The 24052-nt window shown below is 45.4% G+C and overlaps 2 protein-coding genes across 4 annotated transcripts in view; one reads left to right on the top strand and one right to left on the bottom strand.

Annotated features, from left to right (window-relative positions):
• The window catches only part of LOC131669119 (lachesin-like), a 58257-nt gene extending 41678 nt beyond the window's left edge, over nucleotides 1–16579 (top strand). For 2 of the 3 annotated variants that reach the window (XM_058943760.1, XM_058943758.1), the window contains exons 2-9: nucleotides 9533–9611; nucleotides 13245–13360; nucleotides 13956–14141; nucleotides 14259–14481; nucleotides 14713–14844; nucleotides 15051–15170; nucleotides 15692–15862; nucleotides 16191–16579. In XM_058943760.1, coding sequence (XP_058799743.1) covers nucleotides 9554–9611; nucleotides 13245–13360; nucleotides 13956–14141; nucleotides 14259–14481; nucleotides 14713–14844; nucleotides 15051–15170; nucleotides 15692–15862; nucleotides 16191–16579 — 1395 coding nt within the window. In that variant the 5' untranslated portion in view covers nucleotides 9533–9553. The remainder of the gene's footprint in view (nucleotides 1–9532; nucleotides 9612–13244; nucleotides 13361–13955; nucleotides 14142–14258; nucleotides 14482–14712; nucleotides 14845–15050; nucleotides 15171–15691; nucleotides 15863–16190) is intronic. The other variant, XM_058943759.1, reaches the window with a different exon arrangement.
• A 3733-nt stretch (nucleotides 16580–20312) lies between these two features.
• On the bottom strand, nucleotides 20313–22777 carry LOC131669118 (probable ATP-dependent RNA helicase Dbp73D). Its single transcript, XM_058943757.1, has 6 exons — nucleotides 22601–22777; nucleotides 21898–22538; nucleotides 21612–21824; nucleotides 21327–21537; nucleotides 20767–21210; nucleotides 20313–20688 (listed from the first exon to the last, which is right to left on the bottom strand). Exons 1-6 carry the CDS (start codon nucleotides 22621–22623, stop codon nucleotides 20313–20315), a joined length of 1908 nt encoding a protein of 635 aa, XP_058799740.1. The 5' UTR covers nucleotides 22624–22777.
• Nucleotides 22778–24052: the final 1275 nt, after the last annotated feature.

The following is a 24052-nucleotide window of genomic DNA, read 5'->3' as shown; positions in this document are numbered from 1 at the left end:
GCTAAGCAGATGGAAATGCAAGCGATGTGAATGCGCGGTAATGCTTTTGCAGTATATGTATCCCCGCAGCGAAAGGATGGGGAACAGCCGAATACGCATGCACACGCCAAACTCAGGGGCTGTGTGTGTGTCTAGATCTCTCTCTCTCTCTCTCTCTCCCCTTCTTTCTGTATATACGCGAAAATTCACGCTAGTCTTTGTTTTTTTACTCTTCATCCCCAATCCGGCTTTCCACTTTGTCTCCGAGCCTCTTTTCCGCACTTATTACGAGCAAGCCCCTTTCGTTCTTGGCCGCTGTACGCTGCGTCAACGGCTGCGAAACATTTTTCTCGAGCTTTGGATGTAATGATGCCTCGAGGACAAAAATAATCATCATGAATTTTTGCCGTGATACAAAGTACAGTCTTTCCTAATTTTGTTGAACAAGACTTAATAATTAAACAGATAGTAACGATAAATTTTCAATGAAGCACTTCGTTAATATAGTTGAGAATATTTCACATTTATTTGGGAATAAAAAAGACGTTAAAAAGAGGGATTAACATTCATTCGGCTGAAACAAAGGGGCGAAATATTTGGAAACAATAGAGCGAAATAATTTTCGATGGAGTACGCAGGGATAATAGAGTTTCGCAGCTTGTCTCGAGCGAGAAAGTGGAAAAAAGGGGGCCAAGCGGCGGCAGTGGCGGGAGATAAAGCGGCGGGCCGGGTGAAACGCGACAGAGATTCGCCGGTTTAAGCCTCTGTTCTCGAGCAGCGCTTTCCCCCGCGCTCTCGCTCTCCTGGACGCCGCCATGGGATCTCTCGTGTCACGCGTAATCTCTCGATTTAATGCCGCAACGGCCTTGGCTTGTCCCGCGCCGCCGCGTCCAAATATCGTCGATACGTCGTCTGGCGCGACCAGATTCTCCGCTCCCAAAACGCGACGCGAAGCCGCGGAATCTGAGCTCGGAAAACTGAAAAGCCAAAATCAGCATACAATTAGCGCCGCCGCGTAAATCTGCCGGCGGCTAAAGCAGCAGCGACTAAAGTCCGCGAAGCCCGCGGGCTCGACCGATTAAAGCGTCTCTAGCGCTCATCCCTCTACCTCCGCCCTTCCTGTTTTCTCTGCAGCCAAAGCTCTCTGCGCCATAGGCTCGGCCAAAGATACAGAACTGCGCTGCTTAGCCCGCGCGTAATGAGTTTACTTGCTCTCGCTCCGCTTCCCTTCGGCAGGCGTGCCAGACTATCTGGCGTGTGCGCGAGCATTGATAAAGCCGAGCCGGACCGCCCTCCGCGTCTCATTGTATCTCGGCATGAATATCGGCGTTTGTTCCTCACATTAGTTGAATTTGTTTGGAGTTTCGCGCAGAGCTCGTTTGGTCTACGGCTCCAGTTATTTTAGTTATGCTATTTCGTGCGAGCCGCTGACGCTACCACCGCTTTGTGTGCGTTCAACTTCCTTTTGCTAGTTTACTGGCTAATTTTACTCGAGTTTTCTCTGTATTTCACTTTATTGATTGGTATCTCGAATGTATTGAATAATCTGCGAATTAGCTAGCTTTGTCGTGTCTTTTTTTTCATTCCCGGCTAATTCTATTTTCGATCAGAGATTCGATTCATACGTGGAATCTCCGCGTCTGCGGAGCGTTTGGGAATTACATCGGGAATTCGAATTTTCGATGTTAATTCCATTTCAAAAGTTTCAATGACATTAAAATGATATGCCAATGATAATTAGTACGAATTCGAATGCCATTATTAAATAATTTAATCAGAGAATATTTCAAATTGCCAATAACGAATTTAACGATATTTGTAATTAAAAACTATTCTTTTCACTATGGAAACGTCGACGGAATAGCTCCATTAAATGTTGAAAAGTTGAATGGTTACAGTTTGAAGTAAGTGTTTCATAGAGCTGCACTGAATTTAATTCAATAGTTGACGACGCAACACTTGAAACTATAAGAAAGCTTTAATGCCGCCGAAAAGCGAAGGCCAGATGAAATGTTCTTCACTCAAGTCAATTAAAAACGTAATTACTATCATGAAATGCATTCTGAGGCTGCGGAACGAGGAGCTGAGAACCGGGAAGACAGCGAGGTGAAAACAGCGGAGGAAGACGATTGAAATCGGCAGCGCTCAGTTCAAATGCGGAAGTATCGCGCGCGTGCATAGTCGATTGACTCCGGGGTATACGTAGACACGAGAGAACTTTAGCCGAGAGAGGAAGAGTCAACAGTATACGCGCCAAGCCGCAAGTGGCGTGGACCCCAATCGGCCTAGCGTCTCCCCTCGTTGGCCAACTTTGCAGACGCTGCGCCGCAACTACATCCTACAGATATACCAGCGCACCCACGTTACCGAAGTCTTCGCTACACTCGGCCTCTTGCCCGTGAAAGTAGCGCCAATTCATTCTAAATGTGTCATTATCTCGAGAGAGTACGCACAATGGAGAACGATCGCGAGAGAAAGAGAGAGAGAGAACAGTTTGGACGGCACAAAGCGAGTAAAGGCCAGCTTATCTTCTCGGTGAAATAGCCATAATAACAGCGCGAAAACAAACAAGTGGAGCGTGGAGCGTACAGGGGACTTCATTAAAGCGACGCTCATAGAGGGAAGCAATAAAGAGCGAGCTCGCAGTGCAGCCGCCCGCGCGCGCGCGCGTCTTAATACAGCGGCAGCAGACACGACGCGGTGGTGCACACGCGCGCGCATACGTACGTAACGCTAGTCTTGTTGCACGGCGTGTTTTACATTCGAGAAAGTTCGGCAGCATATGGAAACTATTGTCCCGTGGCAAAGTTTCGCTTGCCTGGATTTTCCGCGCTTACCAGAGAGAGAGAGAGAGAGAGAGAGAGAGAGAGAAAAGCAACCCAATGGACTCATGTTCTGCGGCAAGGAGGATGGTTTTAGCGAAAAAATTGCTTCTCTACCTCTGTTCAGCTTAACCGCGCTATTTTACTTACTCGCCGCGGATACGGGTATACGCGCGCGAGCGCTCGTACACGCGAAGAAGAGGCCAAATTTTTATGTTTCCCCTCGTAGTTTATGCTAGTATTATATGTCTAGATTTTCTTTCAAATTTCAGACTTCCAATTCAAACGCTTTCAATTCAAAATGGCACAGAAATAGTCTCAGTAGTAAGCAGTAAATATGGTCAGACGATGAAAGTTATGACGAATTTAATTAGCAACCTAGTCATCGTTCTGAGGAAATAACATTTTAGAACAAGTTGTCAGACAAAAAATATTTCTCGTTGCGCGTCGGTTTAAACAGGCAAACGAGCTGAAAAAACTGTAAACGTTACCTACGGGAATAAAGAAAAAGCGAGGGAAAGAGCTAACAAACTATGAAGTATTTTTTTGCGTGCAAAGTTAAAAGAGACGCGTAGTATCTTTAATCGCGTCGACAAATAAAAGAGTCTTAGTTGTTTGGCGCTGTTTGAAATTATTCCGTGCCGCATTGAGATGCGCGACAGCGAGGCGGAAAGCGGCCGGCAAGCAAGCGACAAAAAGCGAAAAGCAACGAATGACTATTGTCGCAAGATTGAAGCGGTGGAGGGATAGTGGTAAACAAAACGCTCTAATTTTGTAGGTATAATTCAGTGGGCGCTGCTAGTCCTCTGAGGCTTCGTAAATACGTGTACAAGCAAACGAGGCCGCGCTCGGCAGCGACGGCGGTGGCTGGCAAACAGCGAGTGCTCTGCACGGATTATTACACAAAATCAGCGCTGCGGCCAAATAGTATATCACGTCGAGGCCGAATGTTATTGGAGAGCCTCGAATGCTATTGGATTTATCGGCTATTGAGGAGCCTGGGCAGAGAGCGAGTCAAGTTTCGTGAATTCGCCCACAGACACACACGCACATAAACACGCGCGCGCGCACACGTGCGTACGTGTACACGCCGAGCGTTCAAATATGGCGAGTCACGTCTCTGCGCAACGCTAATATATTTATTTGCCTGTGTCGCTTGCATCGGTGCTCGTCTGGCCTGTTTAAATGGCGTATTAAAATAAATAGCTTTCGGCTGATTTATATCGCTGAGAAATAGATCATCGCACCCGCTCGTGCAAATCGAATCGTAAAAATAAATAGAGGCGCGCTCGACACGAGAGCAAAAAAAAAATCAACAACAACGATTACGAAAAAAAAAACAGGGTACGGGGGGAGGGTAAAATTGAGCGGCCGGGGGGAAAGAAAAAAAGAGTCGGCCGCAATTTTCAGAGTGACACGGGTGGATGGCTGGCGGTAATGGGCATTGTCGAAGCTAGCGCGCGCCACGTGTGTGTCTTCCGCATACAGTCGAAAACTCGGCAGCGTTATAGGGCGTTTATAGCGAGATAGCCTCGTAAGTTGGGATGCCGCCCTGTCAGACCTGTTTTCCGAGCTTGATTAATTAGCCGGTCCTCCCGCGCAAGCTGTGCCCAAATCCCACCTCTCTCTCTCTCTCTCTATCTCTCGCTCGCTCGCTCGCACGTACTCTCGAAAATCAGCGCTCGCTCGGGCGACGATACATGTCTGCATATACGCAGCTGGTCGGCTAGTCGGCTTTTTTTTTTGCGCTGACGTCTGTCTGGGAACGGTCTGCTGCCCGGCGATTACGTATGAATAAATTAGTTTTTTCATATTTTTGGCCTGAAAGGACCGCAATGCAATATCTCTCACCATGATGTATTGCCTTTTGAACTGATTTAAGAATCAGCTAATTATTTTCTAGTTGAAAATAGCCATTTCTGCCCAAACTTTTGAAGCTTTCGAAATGAAATCATTGTGTCCGGAATTCCTGGAATTAAAACCGTCTCCATTAATTATATTCAATCAAAAATGCAGTCCTGTGCCGCATCCATTCGAACCACATTTCACGGATGACGCGAAACAAAGATAATAATTTGCAAAAATTAACTTTTACAGCGTGTCGACGGCAAAGGGCAGATTTAACTTGGACACGTTGGAGCGCCGTGAATTTTACAGGAATTCCGGATTATAACCGGCGAATTAGCGCACCGCATCCATCATTCACTGTGGCGTTGCACTCTCAACTCCGAGGGAATTTAAAGCGCTGCGTAAATCCGAAATTCCGCGCGCGCGCGCGCGCGAGCTAGCAATCTCAGCCTCTCTCGCCAATAATCATCAGCTTATCGAGCAAAGAAGCAAGATAAAGTCCGTGGCTGGACGAGGAAGGGCTAAAAACTGACCGCGGCGAGATAACGCGCGTTAGAGCCTGGCTCTCTCCCTCTCTCTTCGGGCCTGCGGAGAGAAAAGAAAAAGGGAAGAAGAGGCTCGCAACGTTGCCTGTTGGGAGAAGGCTGCAGCAGCTGCACGCCCAGGGCTGCAGCAACGGTCGTGTATTTACGGGTTACTCGCGGATAGGAGGTAATGGGTCGCCACGCCGCGCCGCTGCTGTCGAGGATATAGCTGGGGCTGTAACTCAGCATCAGCCTTCTCTAATCCCAGCCGATAGATCTCCTACTCTACGATCTTCGCGCGCGGCACCGAGCTTTGACGTCTCTCTCTCTCTCTCATCTTTGCTCCGCTATTGTTTCTGGTCAGAGAGCTTCGCGACCAATTTTTCAATCTGCCGTCAACGTCGACGCGGAGCGAAAATATTCTCCCTCGAGGGAGAGGAACACAATTCTTTGTCTCCCTAGCTCTCCGCGCTTGAATTGACTCGCTATGCTGTGCGAGAGAGAGAGAGAGAGAGAGAGAGAGAGAGAGAGAGAGAGAGAGACTCGACTCGGAAGAATAACGCGGCTTCTTGGCGAGGTAATAGAAACGTCGAGGCAAGGATTTCGGCGTCGCACGAACGGCTGCATGGCTTGCTGCTGCCGCCGCTGCTGTGGTAAAACGCCAGAAACACTGACGTCGGCCCGAATTAAGTTTTCTCCTTCTCGCGTTCGCTCTCTTCTGTATATCGCTAAAGCCCTCCGGTATAACCTCTACCGGGGATGCTCCCGAGTAATTCTCCAAGGAGATTCTCCGAGAGAGAGCTAACTGTTCGGCCGAGTACGCCGAATCGGTCGAATTTTGCAGTGGGTAAACAAACTTTTTCGGCTTCTTATTCACTTCTGGAATCGGCGAAACTCCGGCCTAAATGACTCGTGCAGCTCACGCTTGGCGCGGTCTCGCGGCGGGGACTTCGGCGCGATACTTGACGGAGCCGTGCACTGCGGCTGGAATAAGTATTTTGCTCGCGCGCTCCGAACGTGCAATTGCGAGCTTGCGAGGGCTAGAAACAAAAACAGTCGGCAGCACGGGCGCGGAATCAGGAATTCCCGAGCCGCCGAGACAAACCCTCCTCCCCTTCGGAGATTATAATCTCGTGGCGCGCGTGCAGTCGACGGCTAATTCGCACGCTCCAGAACTTTCGCCGCGTTTTACGCTACGGCGGCACGCCAGCCAATGACAATGCCACCGCGTGCGAAAGAGAGTTTGCGCGTACATAACTGCATCACCGATGTAATTCTCGTTCGGCTCGGTTCGCGTTCGTTTCTTCAGCGGCGGCGCAACTGTGTACTAATGCGCGCGCGAGCGGATAGCCGAAGCGGCGCTGTTTGATTGCCGCTTCCGCCGAGCCGCGAATATTTCGCCACGGGGAAAGTTTGTCAGCGCAGTGCGCGTGAGCGCACCGGACTTTTTGGCTATATTTATCACGATCGAGCCGATAAGCGCGCGATCCGCGAATCCTCGGGCGATCTGATAAGCGCGCGTGATGTATATATTTGCGCAAGCGAAGCGAACGCAGCGCGTGTTTATCAACGGGCGATAGCGAGAGAAATGCACTCGAGCAAACATCCGATCGTGTGAGACGCATTAAAATCGAAGCGGTGTACACGGGGATCCTTCTCTTTCTGCTGTCGATCTACGGGAGTTTTATGAGCAGAACTTATGAGAATTGCTCGGCCGATGGAATGGAGCGCTGGCTGGAGCATGTTGGTACGCGCTCGCGAGGATTAATAGCCAAAGGACGACGATTGCTCGGGAATATTATGAAATATAGTCTCCGCGGAGTCGGGCGGCGTCCGCGAGATGCCCGGCTGATAGGAGAAACGTGTTAGGCGAGCTCGAGGCCGCGCATACAAAGTGTTCGCTTTTCGCGCGCGCCGCGAGCTACTGTCACCTTTGCCGCCGCCGGCTGCGGCTTAAATCAAAGCGCACGACAAATTTTCCATCTCGAGCGAGCGATATGCCGAACGTGCCGGGCTTCGCCGAGTGACTTGTGTTGCCGCGGCCCCGAGGACTTTTCTTGGCTCGTCGGCCTTTCGCCTCCACCACTGAAAACGAAAATGAACTAATAGCCGAGAATTAAGCCGAGTCACCGATTATCTCGAGCTCGGCGATTCCCGAGCTAGCCGATGCTATCATCGCGGCTGGCTGAGTCGCCGTGTACGGCACAACAACAGAGGCAATAATCCCCGGTTGAGCTTGCGAGGGCAATTCTTCTTGCGTTCGCCCGCCGCGACGTGGTAATTTTCGCGTGAAAAATGCACGCCGGAATATGCATTTTTCGCGCGTCATCTCGCAGCTTGACGCACGCGCACGCACACACACACACAAACTTGGCGAGGCCGCTCGGCCGTGCGCAGCGCGCTTTAGCGATAAATGCTCGCGGTGGCGCGCGGCGCATTTTACGGTTTGCGCACTTTGCAATTTATTCGCCAACTATCATACAAAACAGCCGCAATAAAGGAGAGTTAATAAAGTCCACGAGCAAGACAAATCTTCCCTTCTCTCTTTCTCTCCCTCCCGCTCGCCCCCTGAAATATGGCTGTTTGGTCTCGCTCGCGCATTCCTCCTTGCGCGCGCGCTTTTCCCTGGGCCCGGGTAAACTCGCTCGGCGTTTCTCGATCTTGATCGATATGCGGACCGCCGGCAGCGTCACTCAGTCATAAATCAATGTACGCGCGATCAAAACTGAATTTGCGAGAGTGAAAAGTCTCGAGGCGCCGGCCAAATTGAAAGGAATCGCGTGGATCGCGCGCGATTACGAAAAGACCGTGGAGCCTGGGGGGAGTGGAGAGGAGGGTTGGGAGCGCGATCAAATGGAACGCCGCGCGCCTGGACTCCGTGAAAAGTCTGTCTTTCGCTGCGAGAGCTCGACTGCGGGCTCCTTATCGGCCGCGCAGCGTCCAATGCATAAAGCATAAAGTTCGTATCTCATGCATAAATTCATACGGCGCCAGTCATAACTTACGCTCACTCGCTCTTGTTCGCCCATAGTATCGAAATCACCGCTTGACTGAGGCACGTATGACGCCCTGGCGTGCGCGCGCTCGAGCCCCCCCCCCCCCCCGCTTTCCCTTCCGATGGCAGACGAATGTGGGAAATTCCATTTTCAGCCAAATCCATTTTCGGCCCTGCCCGCGCACTCGCTGAAAAATCACTCAATTATACGAGAGAAGCCGGCTCTCCCGGTAATTCATCTATTTTTCAACGATACAGTTGCATACGCGCGCTGACGTTTATCGAGAGAGAGAGAGAGAGAGAGAGAGAGAGAGAGAGAGAAAGCGCGCACCCGATCGATCGCGAGCGCTCGACTTGATTAACGACCGGCGCCTATTCCTGAGCAATCTTTAACGAGCGCCTATGCTTTATTCATTATGATTTCATTTTTCTCGCCCGTTCATCGCCACCGCGGTTTCGCGTAATGCGCTTTTTTGTCTCCGCGGGTGCGATCGCTGACGCTCGATGATACGCGCGCGCGCCATCGGCTCGCGACTGCTCGACCTGATGGAAATTCAATTGACGTGGGCACGCGCGGACGACGACGGCGAAAACATTAATTTGATTTCCCGGGCATGGCGGACGATCAATTATACGTCCAAATGAGCGATCACTTTTTCCCGCGGGCTGCTACATTTGCTCGAATGATTGTGGATTCCGATTGATGTCGCGCGCTCGACCTTCTCGCGCCGCGATCGCCGGTCTCGTTTTTCAACGCGTTCCGCCGTCCTCGAATAGCCACACGCCTGTTGACGTCAATGCTTGTAATTGACAATTTGTTTGATCGAATAAAGACAATCGTCGATTGAATTATCGAAGAGTACGGGCCAGTCGTGCAACAACAAATATGCAGATGCCGGAATCGAGACGAGGTTTAAATAAATGATGAAACGCTCCGCGGCAATAACCTTTTATTGAACAGTTGAATTGCGCTAGCAAAGGGGGGAAAAAAGAGTCTCTCAGAAAGACGAACCATTTCTCTGAGCTTTCTATCGCGCGTGCAAAGCGTGGCCGAGCGAGGGAGCGCGTCAAAGAGACAAACTCTGTTGGTGAGCACCAAAGACGCTACTTCTCCGCACCCCCCCCCCCCCCCCCCCAATAACAATTAGGGAGGCGTGCGTCCTCGACGCAAGTCACTCAATAAATTCGCATCCCCCTAGTTCTTCTCCAGAAGCCAAGCTTCCGAGTCAAGCGCCCGTCTCGTCGTCGTGATTTACTTAAGGTTGAGAGAGAGAGAGAGAGAGAGAGAGAGAGAGATTGTATATACCATAGTCTGTTGAGACATGGCTTTGGCGAGACGTGTTTAGCCAAGATTTCTGTTTCAGATTGCCATCGCCTGCTTCACGATGCGTGAGCTTGGCCTCTTCCTCCTCGGGCCTCTACTTCTCCTCCAGCTGTGTCTCTGTGAGTATTTACACACACCTACAGCTACATACAGCCGCGTTTGCCCATCGTAACCAATGTTATGAATTGTGCTGCTAGCATCGTCGTTGTCGTCGTCGCACCTATCAAGTCGTGTCGCGCAACTCTCTCTCCCTCTCTCCCTCCCTTTCTCGCTGCGAAACTCTGTACGCGTCAAAGCTCGGAGAGCGAGAACCTGTTGCGGCTATGGCGCACGAGTAGCGCGCGTACGCGAGATTTTTGCTAGTTAGACACACTGTTTTATGAATACATATATTCTACGAGCAAATGCAGAATCTTACATATATACACGTACGTCAGTTTATCAGGGTGATTTGATTTTTTAACAAAGCCAATAAACATTTCCTTTCATTCGAACCATCTCAACGCCAAATAGAGCTGAATACATATATTTTAATTAAATCCGTTTTGATACCATTACAGATGGTCTCCCGCGTGAATTATCGTTATTACCTCCCTCCCTCTCCCTTCCTCCAGACTCAGTTAATGCAAGCGCGAAATATCACCTGCAAAAATGTCATCCAATATGCAATTGTGTGCTTATCGTTATGCGCTTGTCGACAAACGCACATGTTTACCCATGTGATTTTCGTACACGTCTCTACCTTTTTTTTCTCGGTCACCTCGATAAATCGTCGAAAAAAAAAAGAGGACAGGGATTAATTTCTTTTTACGCGAGCCACGAAGTTATCAATTTTTTAATCGCGCTGACGAGATTTTTTGTGTCTGTGATATTTTTTTTAATTAAAATGGTCTCGTTTTGCCGTGCGGGAATTACGGTTATCGAGGCTACTAAAATGAATGTTCATTAAAGGCGGTTAGTTTTTTTTCCGCTCGACGACGACGATGACGACGACGCCGCTACACCGCTCGTTAAATTTCATGAGCGGCTTGTTCGTGCAATTTAAATTTAACATCGCGCAATGTTTACACGAGTCGTCTCTCGAAAAAATATGTATGTATTCGAGTCGCTGCCGACTGCGAGCGAACGGGAAAGAGAAGGGTAGGGGAATGAATCAAGCCATATCCGAGGACTGAAAATTGATCGCGCGGCGGAAAAAACACGACAAGGCAGAAGGGAGGAAGAAGGGGAGGAGGGAAGGAAGAGCTATTTCTAAGTGAAAAGTAAAACCTTTGATGAATTTGGCTTCTTTCGTGGCTGCGGGTCACTTTGTTGTTGTCGCTGAGCTTGGCTTTGTGCGAGCCAAAACTTCGTCCTGAGCCAGACGGAATGACTGATATCTCGCTACGATTGGATAGTCTCTTTCTTTTCAGCCGACCTCACCGCTAGTTTTCCTTTTTCAGCTGGGTCTGGTGCTATATCCGCGACGCTGAAAGGAGGAAATAAAGGAAAATAATCCGCGTACTTTTTGATCGTCAAAAAGTGCGAACGCTCGGGATAGTGCGAGTGATATATGCGTGAAAGGTGCGCTGGCTGGATTATCTGTTAATAATTGGCCGTGCTACGTTCGATCGGAGGCATAATAAAACGGGAAAAGAGCCGCGCCTCGGCGGTCCGACTGGGACAAAGGAAGATTTACCGAGGGGGACGCGTGGAATTGATGGCTCTTTTAAAGGAGCATTAAACAAACGAGAGTCGCCATCTATGTTAATACGAGCCTCTAGCCAACGTGTAAGTGCGCTTTCTTCGCTGTAGACCGCACGCGTGCGGAAGCGAGAGCACCGAGTGAGATTTATACGCGAGGCGAAGAGCGCGCGCCGCGAGCCAGAAGAATCTCACTTGGTGGGGGGCGTGCATATGGACTCGGCGGCGATGCGAGCAGCCTCTTGCGCAACCGACTAGCGAGCGTTGCGGGCAACGACGAGGCGAGTAAGCCGTGCACGATTAACTCGGTGTGGCCAAGGGAAGAGAAACGTTTTGGGGAGGCTGCGTCCTGCCCACCGATACCGTACTGCCTATTGTTTATTTCCTCGTCCATTATCACTCGGAAGCGTCTGATTCCGCAGAGCAGAGCTGATGCCACCGGCACCAAATCCATTCGATATTCATACTTGGAATTTCAAAGGAGCGCAAGGGATAAAGGATAACTTTTCGGAAAAATGGAAAATTCTGTGACGCGCCAGTTTGCCCGTACGCGTGAAATTCCGCGCGGCGCACGAGACAGGATGAATCTGCAAAAATCTAAGACGTATATCTCAGCCGAAGACATCTTTAATTCCGTGCGCGCAGCAATATGATCCAGACAGTCGGAGCATAAGTTTAAAAGGAAGCCGAGCGCTGAAAAAGTGGCGTGCATAAAACACGAAAAAAGATAAGAAATGTCAATTGAAAAATGGCGCGCTGGCTGGAATCGAAAAATGGGCTCCGAGCGAGCGAGCGATATAACCCGCGAGAGTACGACGGATCATCTGCTCGCGACGTGATGTTCATACACCGTTTCGAGATTATGCTAACGAGACAAACGTTCATTCCCCTTTTCATATACCTACATATCGATTCGTCGTTCGGTCGTTCCATCATTTTTTTTCTTTCACTTTCCGATCTGACTCACTTTTTTTTTCGACACCAAAGTTTACGGTAAGCGTTTGTCCCGTATGTGTACTCGATTTTACACTCGAACGAAGTCAGTCGATTACGCGGAAGTTTTTTTCTTTTATTTTTTTTTTTTTTCTTTTCGTTTTTTTCGTTTTTTCCCCCGAGCGAACTTGTCGGGGAGAAAGACCAACGGGATTATGCTATTTTTCTTCGGAGAGAGCTCGCCGATTAGGTACACCCGCGTAGGCAGGATTTCGCGTCCGATATGCGGGGGGACGCTTGGAAATTAGTGATGCGTAATTTCATTTGCTCTTTTCGCTACATTTGTCGAATTATTAGTTTCTTTTGGCCTTTGGTCGAGCAGTTAGATATGGATTTTTTTCTTCTCTTGCGCTACATAATAGGGATTACGAATGCCGCTCGGGATGAAAACTCATCGCACGGGGAAAATGTAGGAATACCAACGAGCGAAATCCGTCATTTTACGTTTGCGCGAAAGAAACCACTCGCACGCAAGTGAGGATTAGCTTCTTGCGCGCGAGAAATCAGCTTTAAACTCATGTTAAACTCGAGATCAGCATTTGAGAACTCACGTAGAAAAGGCGCCTGCAGTAAAAAATCTCAATCTCAGAGCGGCGCTCTCGCGAGCATAATACTGCGAGCTTTCTTTGGCAAAAGAAAAAGCAAAAAGGACGCATCAAGACGTGGGATTGACGAGGAGCTCTTCATCAGCGCAGGATGAAAATAAAACGAGATGGAGCGCGCGAGCTTTTAGCAGCTCAAAGTGGCTTACGCCCTGTTCGCGGTAGTCGAATAAAGAATTAAATGCAAAATTAGAATTCCAGCGCTGCGCTGCTCGAGCGATGCCGAGCGGGGGCAGGGAAGCGGTGATATAAAAGGCGAGCGGGTGGCCGGCCGGCTGGGTGGTGGCGGCGACTCCTCGCGCCGGATTACGACTGCAGAATTTTTCCATTTATCGCTTTCTCGCGCGCGTGCGCTCACCGGAGTGCCGAATATCGAGCGCGATTTGTTTGCCGTCCGTCCGATTGCTCACGCGTACGATTTTTCACGAGACCGAGAGAAAGAGAATAATGGCTAATGGCATGTACGTGATGTAGGTCAAATAACGCCGGAGATTATGCCGGAATTCTTGGCTCCGCTGGAGAACCACACGGTCATACTGGGACGCGACGTGTCCTTCACCTGCGTCGTCAATCATCTCCAGTCCTTCAGGGTAAGATTAATCGATTCTCATCATGACTCTCTCTGTCTCTCTGTAGCTGTGTACGTATGCTTATCGCCACCCTCATCCCGTTATTGTTTCTGTAGATTAAATATATGTTGGCAAAAACGGAAATGAGCTACGCGCCAAAAAGAGAACTCACGCGTCAACATTTTTTTAGAGCTGTTTTTATCGGCGCCTATGAGTGATTAGTTTTCTCAAGTTTGATACTCTCGAGAAAAGTTGTTGCGGATTTTTTCGACAGTTCCAAACTAATTTTTATGTCGGACTGAGCTTGGATCCGAATTTCAATTTGTTCCTTTTCTCGTTACGTTCGCTTAGTTTCGCTTCAATTTTTTTAAAGCTTTTAAAGCTTAAATAAATATACGGATCGTGCAAGTAAATCATTTTTCAACAGTTCAAACAGTTAGATATTTCGAAAAGTTGTAAATTTTATACAGCAATAACTTTGTTTATTTACGACCAATTTATTGAACTGATATTTGAACTAAACAACGGAAAAACGTCGAGAGCGCGAAATCACGAAGAACGGAAAGAAAACAGGAACGTGGTAAAGATTAGTTCATTGACGTATGTATGATCGAAGGTGGCATGGATAAAGTCGGATTCACGTGCGATCCTGGCGATTCACACCCACATGGTGGCGCACAACCCGCGACTGTCAGTCACGCACAACGGCCATAACACCTGGAAGCTTCACATCTCGAACGTGCAGAAAAATGATTCGGGCATCTACATGTGTCAGGTCAACACGGAGCCGATGCTGTACCAGGTGAGTGAAAAGCGTCGATACGCACGGCTCGAATTCCGCTGCACGTTGATAGAATACTCGAATATTCCAAGTTGAACGTGCCGATAAACATGATTTTGCGAATGAACTAAACGAAAGATTAACGCATGGCGACAATGGCGTGTGTTGAAGATGGGCAACATGACAGTGGTGGTGCCGCCAGATATCATAGACGAGGCGTCGGACGAAGGCGGCCTGGTGGCGCACGAGGGTGGCAACATCAAGTTACGCTGCGTGGCGACTGGCATCCCCGAGCCGAACGTCACTTGGAAACGCGAAGACGGGCGCGCCATCGTGCTGCGAGAGAACCAACAGAGGAAGCGTAATGTCACATTTTAGCTCGGCGCCCTTTCAATTTGGGCACGCGCCGGCTGCGCCGCACTTCCATTTGCGCGCCGATTCTGGCCTGCTTTATCGAACCCCCGAAAGAGGCGACGTTCGCTCGCGCGCTTCGGGCGCAGTTCAACCGATCGGTTCCCTAAATAGCCGCCTAAATAGTCGCGGCGCAGCTAGCCTAGTCCGCAAGCATTAATACGCCCCGCGAATGTTGCAGAGCTTGCCAAGTACGAGGGTGAAACGCTGGAGCTGAGCGGCGTGCAGCGACAAGAAATGGGCAATTACCTGTGCATCGCCAGCAACGGCATACCGCCGACTGTCAGCAAGCGCTACTCCGTGCAAGTCCAGTGTAAGTTAGAGCTGTCGTCGACCTTGCCTCGCGCAATCTAGCGGCGTTCGTTTGTCTTGATAAACGTCGACTCAGCCCTTCCCCCAGCTTTTTACGACGACTCCAAGTCTCCCCAAGCACTGCCGCGCAAAGTGCTATCGCGCCCCTCCCGTTCGTCCGGCCGCCGAGCCGGCGAATCGCCAATTGATCGTCATTTCAATTTGCAGTCCAGCCGTCGATAAAGGTGACGAACCATGTAGTCGGAGCGCCCGTTAACAAGGACGTGGTGCTGCAGTGCACCGTGGAAGCCTCGCCTCAGGCCATGAACACCTGGTACACCGACAAAAGTACGTACAGTCTGGCCGCGTGCGTGCGCCTATCGTCCCTCTCTCTCGCTGCGCCCGCGCAGTCGACAACTCAGTTAATACGTTTCGCAGTCGAGGCAAACGCTCGGACTCGCTGCGGCGCTTCGCACACGTCTGCGCGCAATTACCGCGCCCCACGGCGCCGACAGAAATCAATTGTCGAACGTCGCCGTGCCGACGGGCGCTCGCGCTCCCTTTGTCGCGCCTGCGGACAGGTGCGAAAAATCGCCCAACGAGGCGCGCCAAATTAGTTTAGCGAGCGCCGCGAATTCCAGTCCGCGGGCTCGAATTAATTGATTTCACTAATGGAGTAACAATGAAGTTATACGTATACACGGCTCCGAGACAACTCGCGCGGTCGTATTAGTTGGCGAATGGCGCGGGTTCCAAGTTGGAAGATTGAATAAACGGATTCCGCGATGCGAGCGCTGTTCCGCAACAGCGACATTAAGCAAATCACACGAGTGCACTTGATTTTCAAATTTTGTTCGTTTGTCGGGCAGATAACAAGCTGCTACCGAGCGACAAATACGCAATGTCGGAGCGCCAGACCAACGACTACTCCTGGGAGATGAACTTGACGATACGATCGCTGACCAAGGACGATTTTGTGGGATATGTCTGCACTTCGGAGAACGCATTAGGCAAAGCCGAAGGTGCCGTCAGATTGCAAGGTGAGTAGCGAGCAATTGGCTGACTATAATTGGTTCGTTCTACTTGTGGAAAATGTACACGTGTTGCTGCGGAATAATTGTCAGTTGAGCCTGCGCGAAGTTGAGAAAAGTGCACGGCGGTTAATTTCTACTGGAAATTTCTACTGGGTGAACGTTACGGGTGATCTTTACGTGCAAAATATTTACTCGAAGTCATCCGTCGCGTGAAATATTGTCCGCGCGGCGTGGCCCAGAAAGCGCTCGTGCATAAGCAGCGCTCGAGGCGCAATGCGTCGCAAAAGCCGTCACTCTGGACTCGGACAAAGCAAGCAATTGTCGATCGTTGCAGAGTTGCGAGATCTGTTCCCGACGACGACGCCGGGCACGCAGTCTCGGCCAAACGACCTGCGCCCAGGACGCAAGAAGCCATCGAAATTCGGTCGGTCGCGCAACAAGCACGAGCAGCAGCGTCACCACGCCGAGGAGAACTCGAGCGCGGACGAGCTGGAGCCGGCGCACGCCTACGGCTCGGACGAGAACAGCGTCATCACCACGCAGACGATGAACGGCAACCAGGCGTCGCGGGGTCAGCAGCAGCGCACCGAGAGGCCGCACGCCCAGCCGTCCTCGCCGCCGCTGTGGCCCCTCGCCAACTTGTCAAGCGAGCGTTTCGCTCTGGCCGAGCTGGTCGTCGCCGGCCTCTGCCTGTGCGCACTGCTCGCCAGGCGAGGCGTCTAATGACGGATGACAATCCCCCGCTGTACATACTACTTGTCGCGAGCGGCTCTCCCCTTGCACTCGTGAGATTCGGCGCCGAATCGCGGAGCAAGCGCGGACAAGGACGACAGTACTGTGCGCCCGTATCATATACATACCGCATAGGCTAACCAACAATTGTTATTGATCAAGCGCGACTGTAAATATAGATTTATCGACGATTCGTGCGCGCCGCTTTCTCGATCTCACTATCTATCTCACTCGCTCTCTGAGTTATGGTAATGCCAACGCAAGTACGTGCTCCGAAGCAAAGAAAGGTGCACCGCTCTTCTCGCGATTATTCGCTGAATTCATTTTTTCAGTTAGTTTTTCTTTCTCTAGTCTGGTCAAGCGCGCCGCTCCGTATATCTGGTTCCGGAACCAACTGATACGCAAAGCAAGCTTGCAACGACGCACATCGGTGCTTTTACGACAATGCGTTCTTTCACTGATTATCTCGACGTATACGTTCGTTGCTTGGCAATCGTGTATATAAAAATTTACATGTAATTCATCGACGACATTAAGGATATATATATATAAATATATATATACATATATATGTACGTGTGTAATGAAGTGTGCTATTCTAAATTTTATTCCACTGTAAATACTATAAAAAGAAACAAAGTTAATGAAGAGAGATCGTTGGAAAAAGATTTAGTCGATCGCGTTGACACAAAATAATTTAGCGTTGTTGCAGGGACAAACATTGCGGTTCCAGAGTATATCGAACGAGTACCATTGATGGAGTATCGGTTTAGCGGTTGTGTCGCGCTTATAATCAAACGGTGTATAGATAAGCGAGGAGCCACGACAACGTGGTCGATTTTTTTTTAACCGAAACACGTGTGTGCCTGCTACACGTGACGCAAACGCACAACGTCTGGTTAAAATGAAAGCTATTGTAAGCAAAAACAGCGGCGAAGCCTCATCGATAAATGAGATTTTCATTGAACATCTAGCATTAACACCCGTGTAAAATTGAAGAGAAACATATCATTTTGATTTGAAAGAGAAATTCGCGTCGGGCGCAAAACGTTAGCCTCGTTAAAAACGTTGCAGCCCATTCGCCACGACGGCTCGTTATAACTCAGTAGCTCGCACGCGCTAGCCATTAGTTTCGGCGCATCTCGCGGTTAGATTTTTCACTCGGCTTATAAGAAACTCCCTTACCGCCCGTCGACTCTACGCATTGCGCATGGATTAGCGCGCTAATTAACCGAGAGAGCGTTACATGGATGTGCGGCTCGGTCAGCGGCTATCGACCGAGATGCGGCAAGCGTTTTCACGCTGACTGCGCCAAGACGTCCCGCAGTTTTATTCTTGATTCGCACGGCTAAGAGGCTTAGCTTTTGTTGCTGTAGCTGGACATTCGCGCTCGTACGGAAGATACCTTTACCCTGTAAGTAGGAGCGTGGAAAAATAAAAAAAAAGAAGTCGGTGAGTACAGCCGATGGAAGGATTATAAATGGAGTTAGGGTGTTATAAATATATCAGTACCGTGCGGAAATAAAGGTGCTTAACTTATACTGATTCAACGTGTCGTAAGGACACATTTCGCTTGGGGGAGCGATCAATCATGACAATAATTGAATTGCGCACGTGTGATTTAGCGAAATGGATTGCTTTTGAGATCGCATGAGTGCATCTTACCTTGAACCCGTTGCTTCGTTGTAGGGCGAATGTGGTAGTTTTCGTCGCGGAACTTTTAGCATCCGTCATCATCGGAGAGATCATGGTTTTTATCATTAGATCGCAATAAAGCTGAAACGAAGCAATAGACGAATTATGTATATTGGTGAATGTCCGACATAAGCTTTCGATATAAATAAAAATAGAGCTCACGCTGAAATTTAATTAAATTTAAGGGAAAATTTTGTTTTTCTTCCAAAAGTAGGTAAATTGCGCATTTAATATTACGTTCCAATTTAGAGGATATATTGATGCTAGAGTTGTTGATGAATTTATTATTTACTAATTATCGAATGTTATATTGACTTCCAGTTTGAATGAATAATATAATATAGCTTACGTTGGTGACTTTCATGATCGACATTAATTAATTTTGTGGTTAATCTAATACAACATAATCAGCGTGCATGATATAAGTATGGGTGTACCATTTAAAACGTTCGATAAACGCGAGGTATTATGCGCGTTATGATGAGTACCTACGAATTTTTATTTTTAATATTAAATTCATCAAAATAAAAAAAATTGTAAAGAAACTACGCGAATAAAAGTTAGATAGTAACAAGTATAATCAGCTGAAGTAATCTAAAGGAGGAAAATTACCTTCAAGTTGAATAGTTTGGAATGCTTATTAAAATCTAACGCGTATCTCTAATATTTCATTTTGCCTATATTCAATACCGAATCGTCGACGTCAAATAAAAAAAGTAACGCAGGTCCATTCACATTCGTCAACGAAAATAAAATGTCAAGTATTTACCATGTACAAGTATTTCACAAATGATACAGTTGTTCGCATTAATTTTTATTTGGATGAAATAAAGCAGCTTTTCTGATATGCGCGAGAATTTAATAGCTTCGCCACAGCGCATGAAAGCCATAATGTTGATCAAAGTACTGCCCGGTACTACCTGTAGTTAGAATTTGTAAATAAATCACAATATATTATACATAAGCAGTTAATATTACTAATTCAGTAATATATATTTTGATGATTGTAAGAATCATTCTTTGAGAAAAAGTGTCTGATGAACAAATGTTAAGATATCTATAATGAATGTAACTTGAAAATACTATACGATAATGGGTATAAAAAATAGACAGAAAAATTATTGTAATCAATGCAGTGGTATGTTATTGTTTTTATAAAATTAGTTAAATCTACATATTTAGTGATGAATTTGGACTGAAAAATCAAACATATTTAGTCAAATTATTTCGAAATGCGATTGACTGATGCGCTATATATATATAAATATATATATTGCATTTCCTAACACGAAATGCCTGCAATTCCTTTATAATGCTTCTACTTATAATAGAGCATTACTGCCAAAGCATCGTAGAATTCGTAATTTCATATGTAATAAAATCCGAATAACGTTCTAGCAAATTATCTTTCGCTAAGTTAATTTGTTTTAGTAAGTACTACTGTCACATTATTTAAAAAAATGCTAAATACAACGAACAATAAAAAAATGTAGCTTTACGTAGAAAAGGATATAGTCAAACAAAATGATTTTCTTTCGATTATTAAAAATTTTATAAACTGCGTATATAAAAGTTGCAGAAATTGCTAGCAGCAATAAAAAAGAGGAATATTATTGTGGATGATCTCACCAAGTCATTATGTGATGTTTATTTTTTGTATATTAATTAAATTGCGAAAAATATTGCCTTGGTCGGGATTTGTGTGATTGATGATACAAACGTTATAAATCAAAACTGCTAAATTGAATTTGAAAAAAATTATCTATAGGATGATAAGGTACATATTTGTAAAAGAAGAATGTACTATGTATGATACTATTAACTTCAGACAATAAAATGTTATTATCGATGTTATTCAACGAAACCGTATACATTTTTATGTTTATTTTTCTATATTTTGTACATGAATAATGCCATCATATCGTTTTTCGACGTTTATGAGGTTTTTATTGATTAAAATCAATTCCTTTTGTAATTTCTTGGAGTTGTTCTGATTATTACAATAAAAAAAATTTTTATTTTGAATTTTCTATAATTTTAGATCTTCTTTGCTTAATGTTTTACGTTTACGAGATTTTATTCTTTTCAAATGATTTTCTTGCTCGTTTGACAGCTTGTTTTGCAAAATTTTCAAGTGATTTTCGTACTTTAGAGTCTCTGCTACGTTGTCTAACTCCAGCTTTTCAATCTCCGGTACGGTTTTACCGACTTTGGCTAACATTGCAGTAAATTGCGCTGTCTGATTTGCCTGCAATAACGAGACAGCTGTTCCTGAATTTCCACCTCTGCATGTTCTGCCAGCTCTGTGAATGTAACCTTTTACGAATTTCGGCAAATCGTAAGATACAACGAGTTTAATTCCTGGAACGTCGATACCTCTGGCTAAGGCATCTGAGCTTACGAGTCTTAAATTATAAAAAATCATTAAAACTTAATTAAGCATTCAATTAATCAATGGATTATTAGCTTATTGATAAACTTACACTTGTAATGTGCCTTGAATGAATTTTTCAAGTGTATCTTCTCGTTGTTTTGAACCCAATTGCCCAGAAAGCTCTCCCACAGTTACATTTTTATTTTGCAGTAATGATTGTAAAAGTATAGCCAATCTGTGAGCAGCTTCACTTGAGTTAGTAAATACTAAAGACTTCTGTACTTGCTCATTATTTGTAAGTAGTTGATATAGAGCAAGTGGTTTATGTTGCAATGTACACTCTATAATTCTTTCTGTTAGCTGACTAGGATTTCCATAACGACTCACAAACTGGTTTAAGTCTTTATCAAGATTAATGTCTTTGTCAATGTTTTTTAAATTAACTTTAGCTGATGTAAATAAAATTGGTCTAAATAAACCTAATCTACTAAGTTTTTCAGGATCTTGAGATAGTGTGGCACTTAAAAGAATTTTCTGAGCAGGTATATTCCAGCTAGAAAAATCATTATCATTAGTATTGATATTAAATGTGTAAAATTTAACTTCTAAAATTTAAATAAAATTTTATTTTTAAAATGTTACTTCTACAATTTACATCTAAAAAATTACCTTTTACGAATATTTTCTACGATCAATGGAGGAGGTTTCGCATGAGGAAAAGGAATATACTGCAACCAATCTGTGGAACGATCAGCTTCATCAATGACCAAAAATCTCAATGCGAATAGTGAGAAACCATCAGTTTTTTTTACATGATCAATTAAACGACCAGGAGTAGCTATGACTATGTCTACACGACTTAAATATTGTCCATTTTCACCTAAGAAAAAATTATCCAAATTAAATCAACAGTAGTAATAAAAGAAGTATTATGATAAACATAATATGGTATACATTTTTGTACAAGCCTTTCTTGTTCATCTTTAAATGACGAGGCTCCAGAAATTAAAGCTACCCTCAATGATGTACCATGACAGTATTTTACCATCACATCATGAACTTGTGTAGCTAATTCTTGAACCGGTAAAACCACAAGACATCTAACCAAACGTACAAAATTGTTTTGAAGTAACTGTACTATTGGTAAAACATAAGCTAGAGTTTTCCCTATAAAACAATTTTATAATTAAAAACACTTCAGTGAATTTTAGTGGATAAATCAAATAGAATTACAACCAACCACTTCCTGTCGGCATAGATATACAAGTATCTCTGGTCCACCTGCCAGCTTTATAATCTTTGTCACATTTTAAAAGCCAAGACAGTACATGAACTTGTACAGGAAACAGCTTGTTAAATCCATCTGTTTTTAGCTTTTCAATCAACTTAGAACCTAAGATATTTTCAACTTCATCTAGATTAGAGCCACTACTTAAATCTGCATTTACTATTTCTGGATGGGTAAGCCAATGTGGTAACACTCTTTTAGCTAATTGTTTTTTTGTATGTGTTTTACTTCCCAAAATAGTAAAGTCTGCTTTATTTATGACACTTGGATGACATTCCTTTGCATTATTTTCTTGAAAACCTAATTTCTCTGCATTTTTCAGACTTATCTCATGTCTATTTAAATCACCAGTCGTGTTGACACCCTCTGAGATGTCATGTGTTCTTTTCTTTCCCTTTTTCTTTTTGCCTTTTTTATTTGTATCAACTGTAGGTGCAACTGTGTTTGTTGCACTAAGTTCTGCAGAAGTAGTTTCTTGTGCAGCCTTTGCTGCTGCTTCCTTTTCACGTTTTCTCCGTTCGATTTTCTTAAATAACTCCGATAAATGGTCTTGTGGCTCATTAGATTGTTTTTTCCACTCTTCATCTTCATATCTAAAATATTAAAAATCTTATTAATATTTCTAATTTGAATCTTTCGTTAACCACAAATTCACCTGTTAACGACGAATAAATTCATGATTTTTAGTAAACGTTTTCTAAGAGATATCGCATGATAACTTATTAATTAGTATTTTTTTAATAAAATATTATTTACACAGCATTTTAGATTATCAGGCGTTAATACTGTTCAACGGATCTAACCAACAAAATATCACTGTAAACAGCACGTGTATACTACCAGATACTACCATGGAAACTGCAGCTTCAGGAGACTGTGCTGTTGCTGTACCACGTGACAAAACAAAATGAAAAGTGGTACCCTCTAGTATCAAAACTTCAAACTCCGAGTGAAGTATTTCATTTGAATTGAAAAATGAATTTTTAAGCAATTCCTTATTATCAGCGCTTAAGCTTTTCATAAACGTTAATATTTATATTAAAATATAAAATTATACGTTAGTAATTGTAATTTTGATTCTATTTTGAGTGACTATTAATCAATAAAAGTTATCCATTTAAACACTATTATCAGCACCGTATGGTTTTTGAGTAAGCAATCAAAAAATTAATGGATAGAAAATTCGACCACAATTTGCACCTTTATATTAGAAGTTTGATGAATAAACAATAGAGTATGAATGAGGTCACGGAACAGCTCAGTCAAATATCATTATAGTAAGGAGAACGGATCGACTGGTTCATAGTGGTATTGAACTTTAATAAAGTATCCAATACAGCATCGTCGGTATACTCTACTCGTTTATCACTATCTGAGCATTTTGTCGTTTTATCAAAGGATACATTGTAAAAAATGATTCATTTACGAAGCTTCAAAAGGCTTTGTATTAAATTCAGAAGGCCATATATATAGTAATTTTTATTGAATAAAAATTCACAAATAATGGAAGAAAAGTACACGCAACGGTGAGAAAACTTGATGAATGTTTTTCAAAGCTTCAATTAAGGACTGTTATTACATTGTCCCTTTAATAACGGCAACCCAGAAAGCCAGGATTCCAGCTCACGCGCGCGCGCTTTCCTCGTGACGAGGCATTCACTGCCGACGTTATACTGTGAAACTCAATTTATTAAAGTGTATGGCGTGCGTGCGCGCGCGCGAGAGAGAAAGAGAGAGATATATATAGAGAGAAGGATAGCACACTTGCTCATCGTTATTAACTGGCCTTCTCACTACAGCGAGTGGCCGTCCTCTACGCTCCTTAATTTTTTACTACTTTTTGGCATTTTTATTGCGATGAAACGCAATACGAAATCAGTCGACAACTAGGTGACTATGACTAAACAACGCATAACGCTCGGAAATAGATACCCTGCAACATTCTTTCCGCAACAATAAGTCATCAACGCGCACTTCTAATTATACAAATGAGCTCGCGGCGACACGTCACGCGATTCATCAATTAAAAATTCTGTAGGCGCCTTCTCTTCTTCCTGCAGTGGGATTCCGTACAGAAAAAAAAATGAGAAGGCAGGTATCGTAATAC

The sequence above is a fragment of the Phymastichus coffea genome, unplaced genomic scaffold, assembly GCF_024137745.1.
Source record: "Phymastichus coffea isolate CEN01 unplaced genomic scaffold, Cenicafe_Pcof_1.1 PCOF00087, whole genome shotgun sequence".
NCBI classification, from domain to species: domain Eukaryota; kingdom Metazoa; phylum Arthropoda; class Insecta; order Hymenoptera; family Eulophidae; genus Phymastichus; species Phymastichus coffea.
This window is presented reverse-complemented; position numbering and strand designations above follow the sequence as displayed.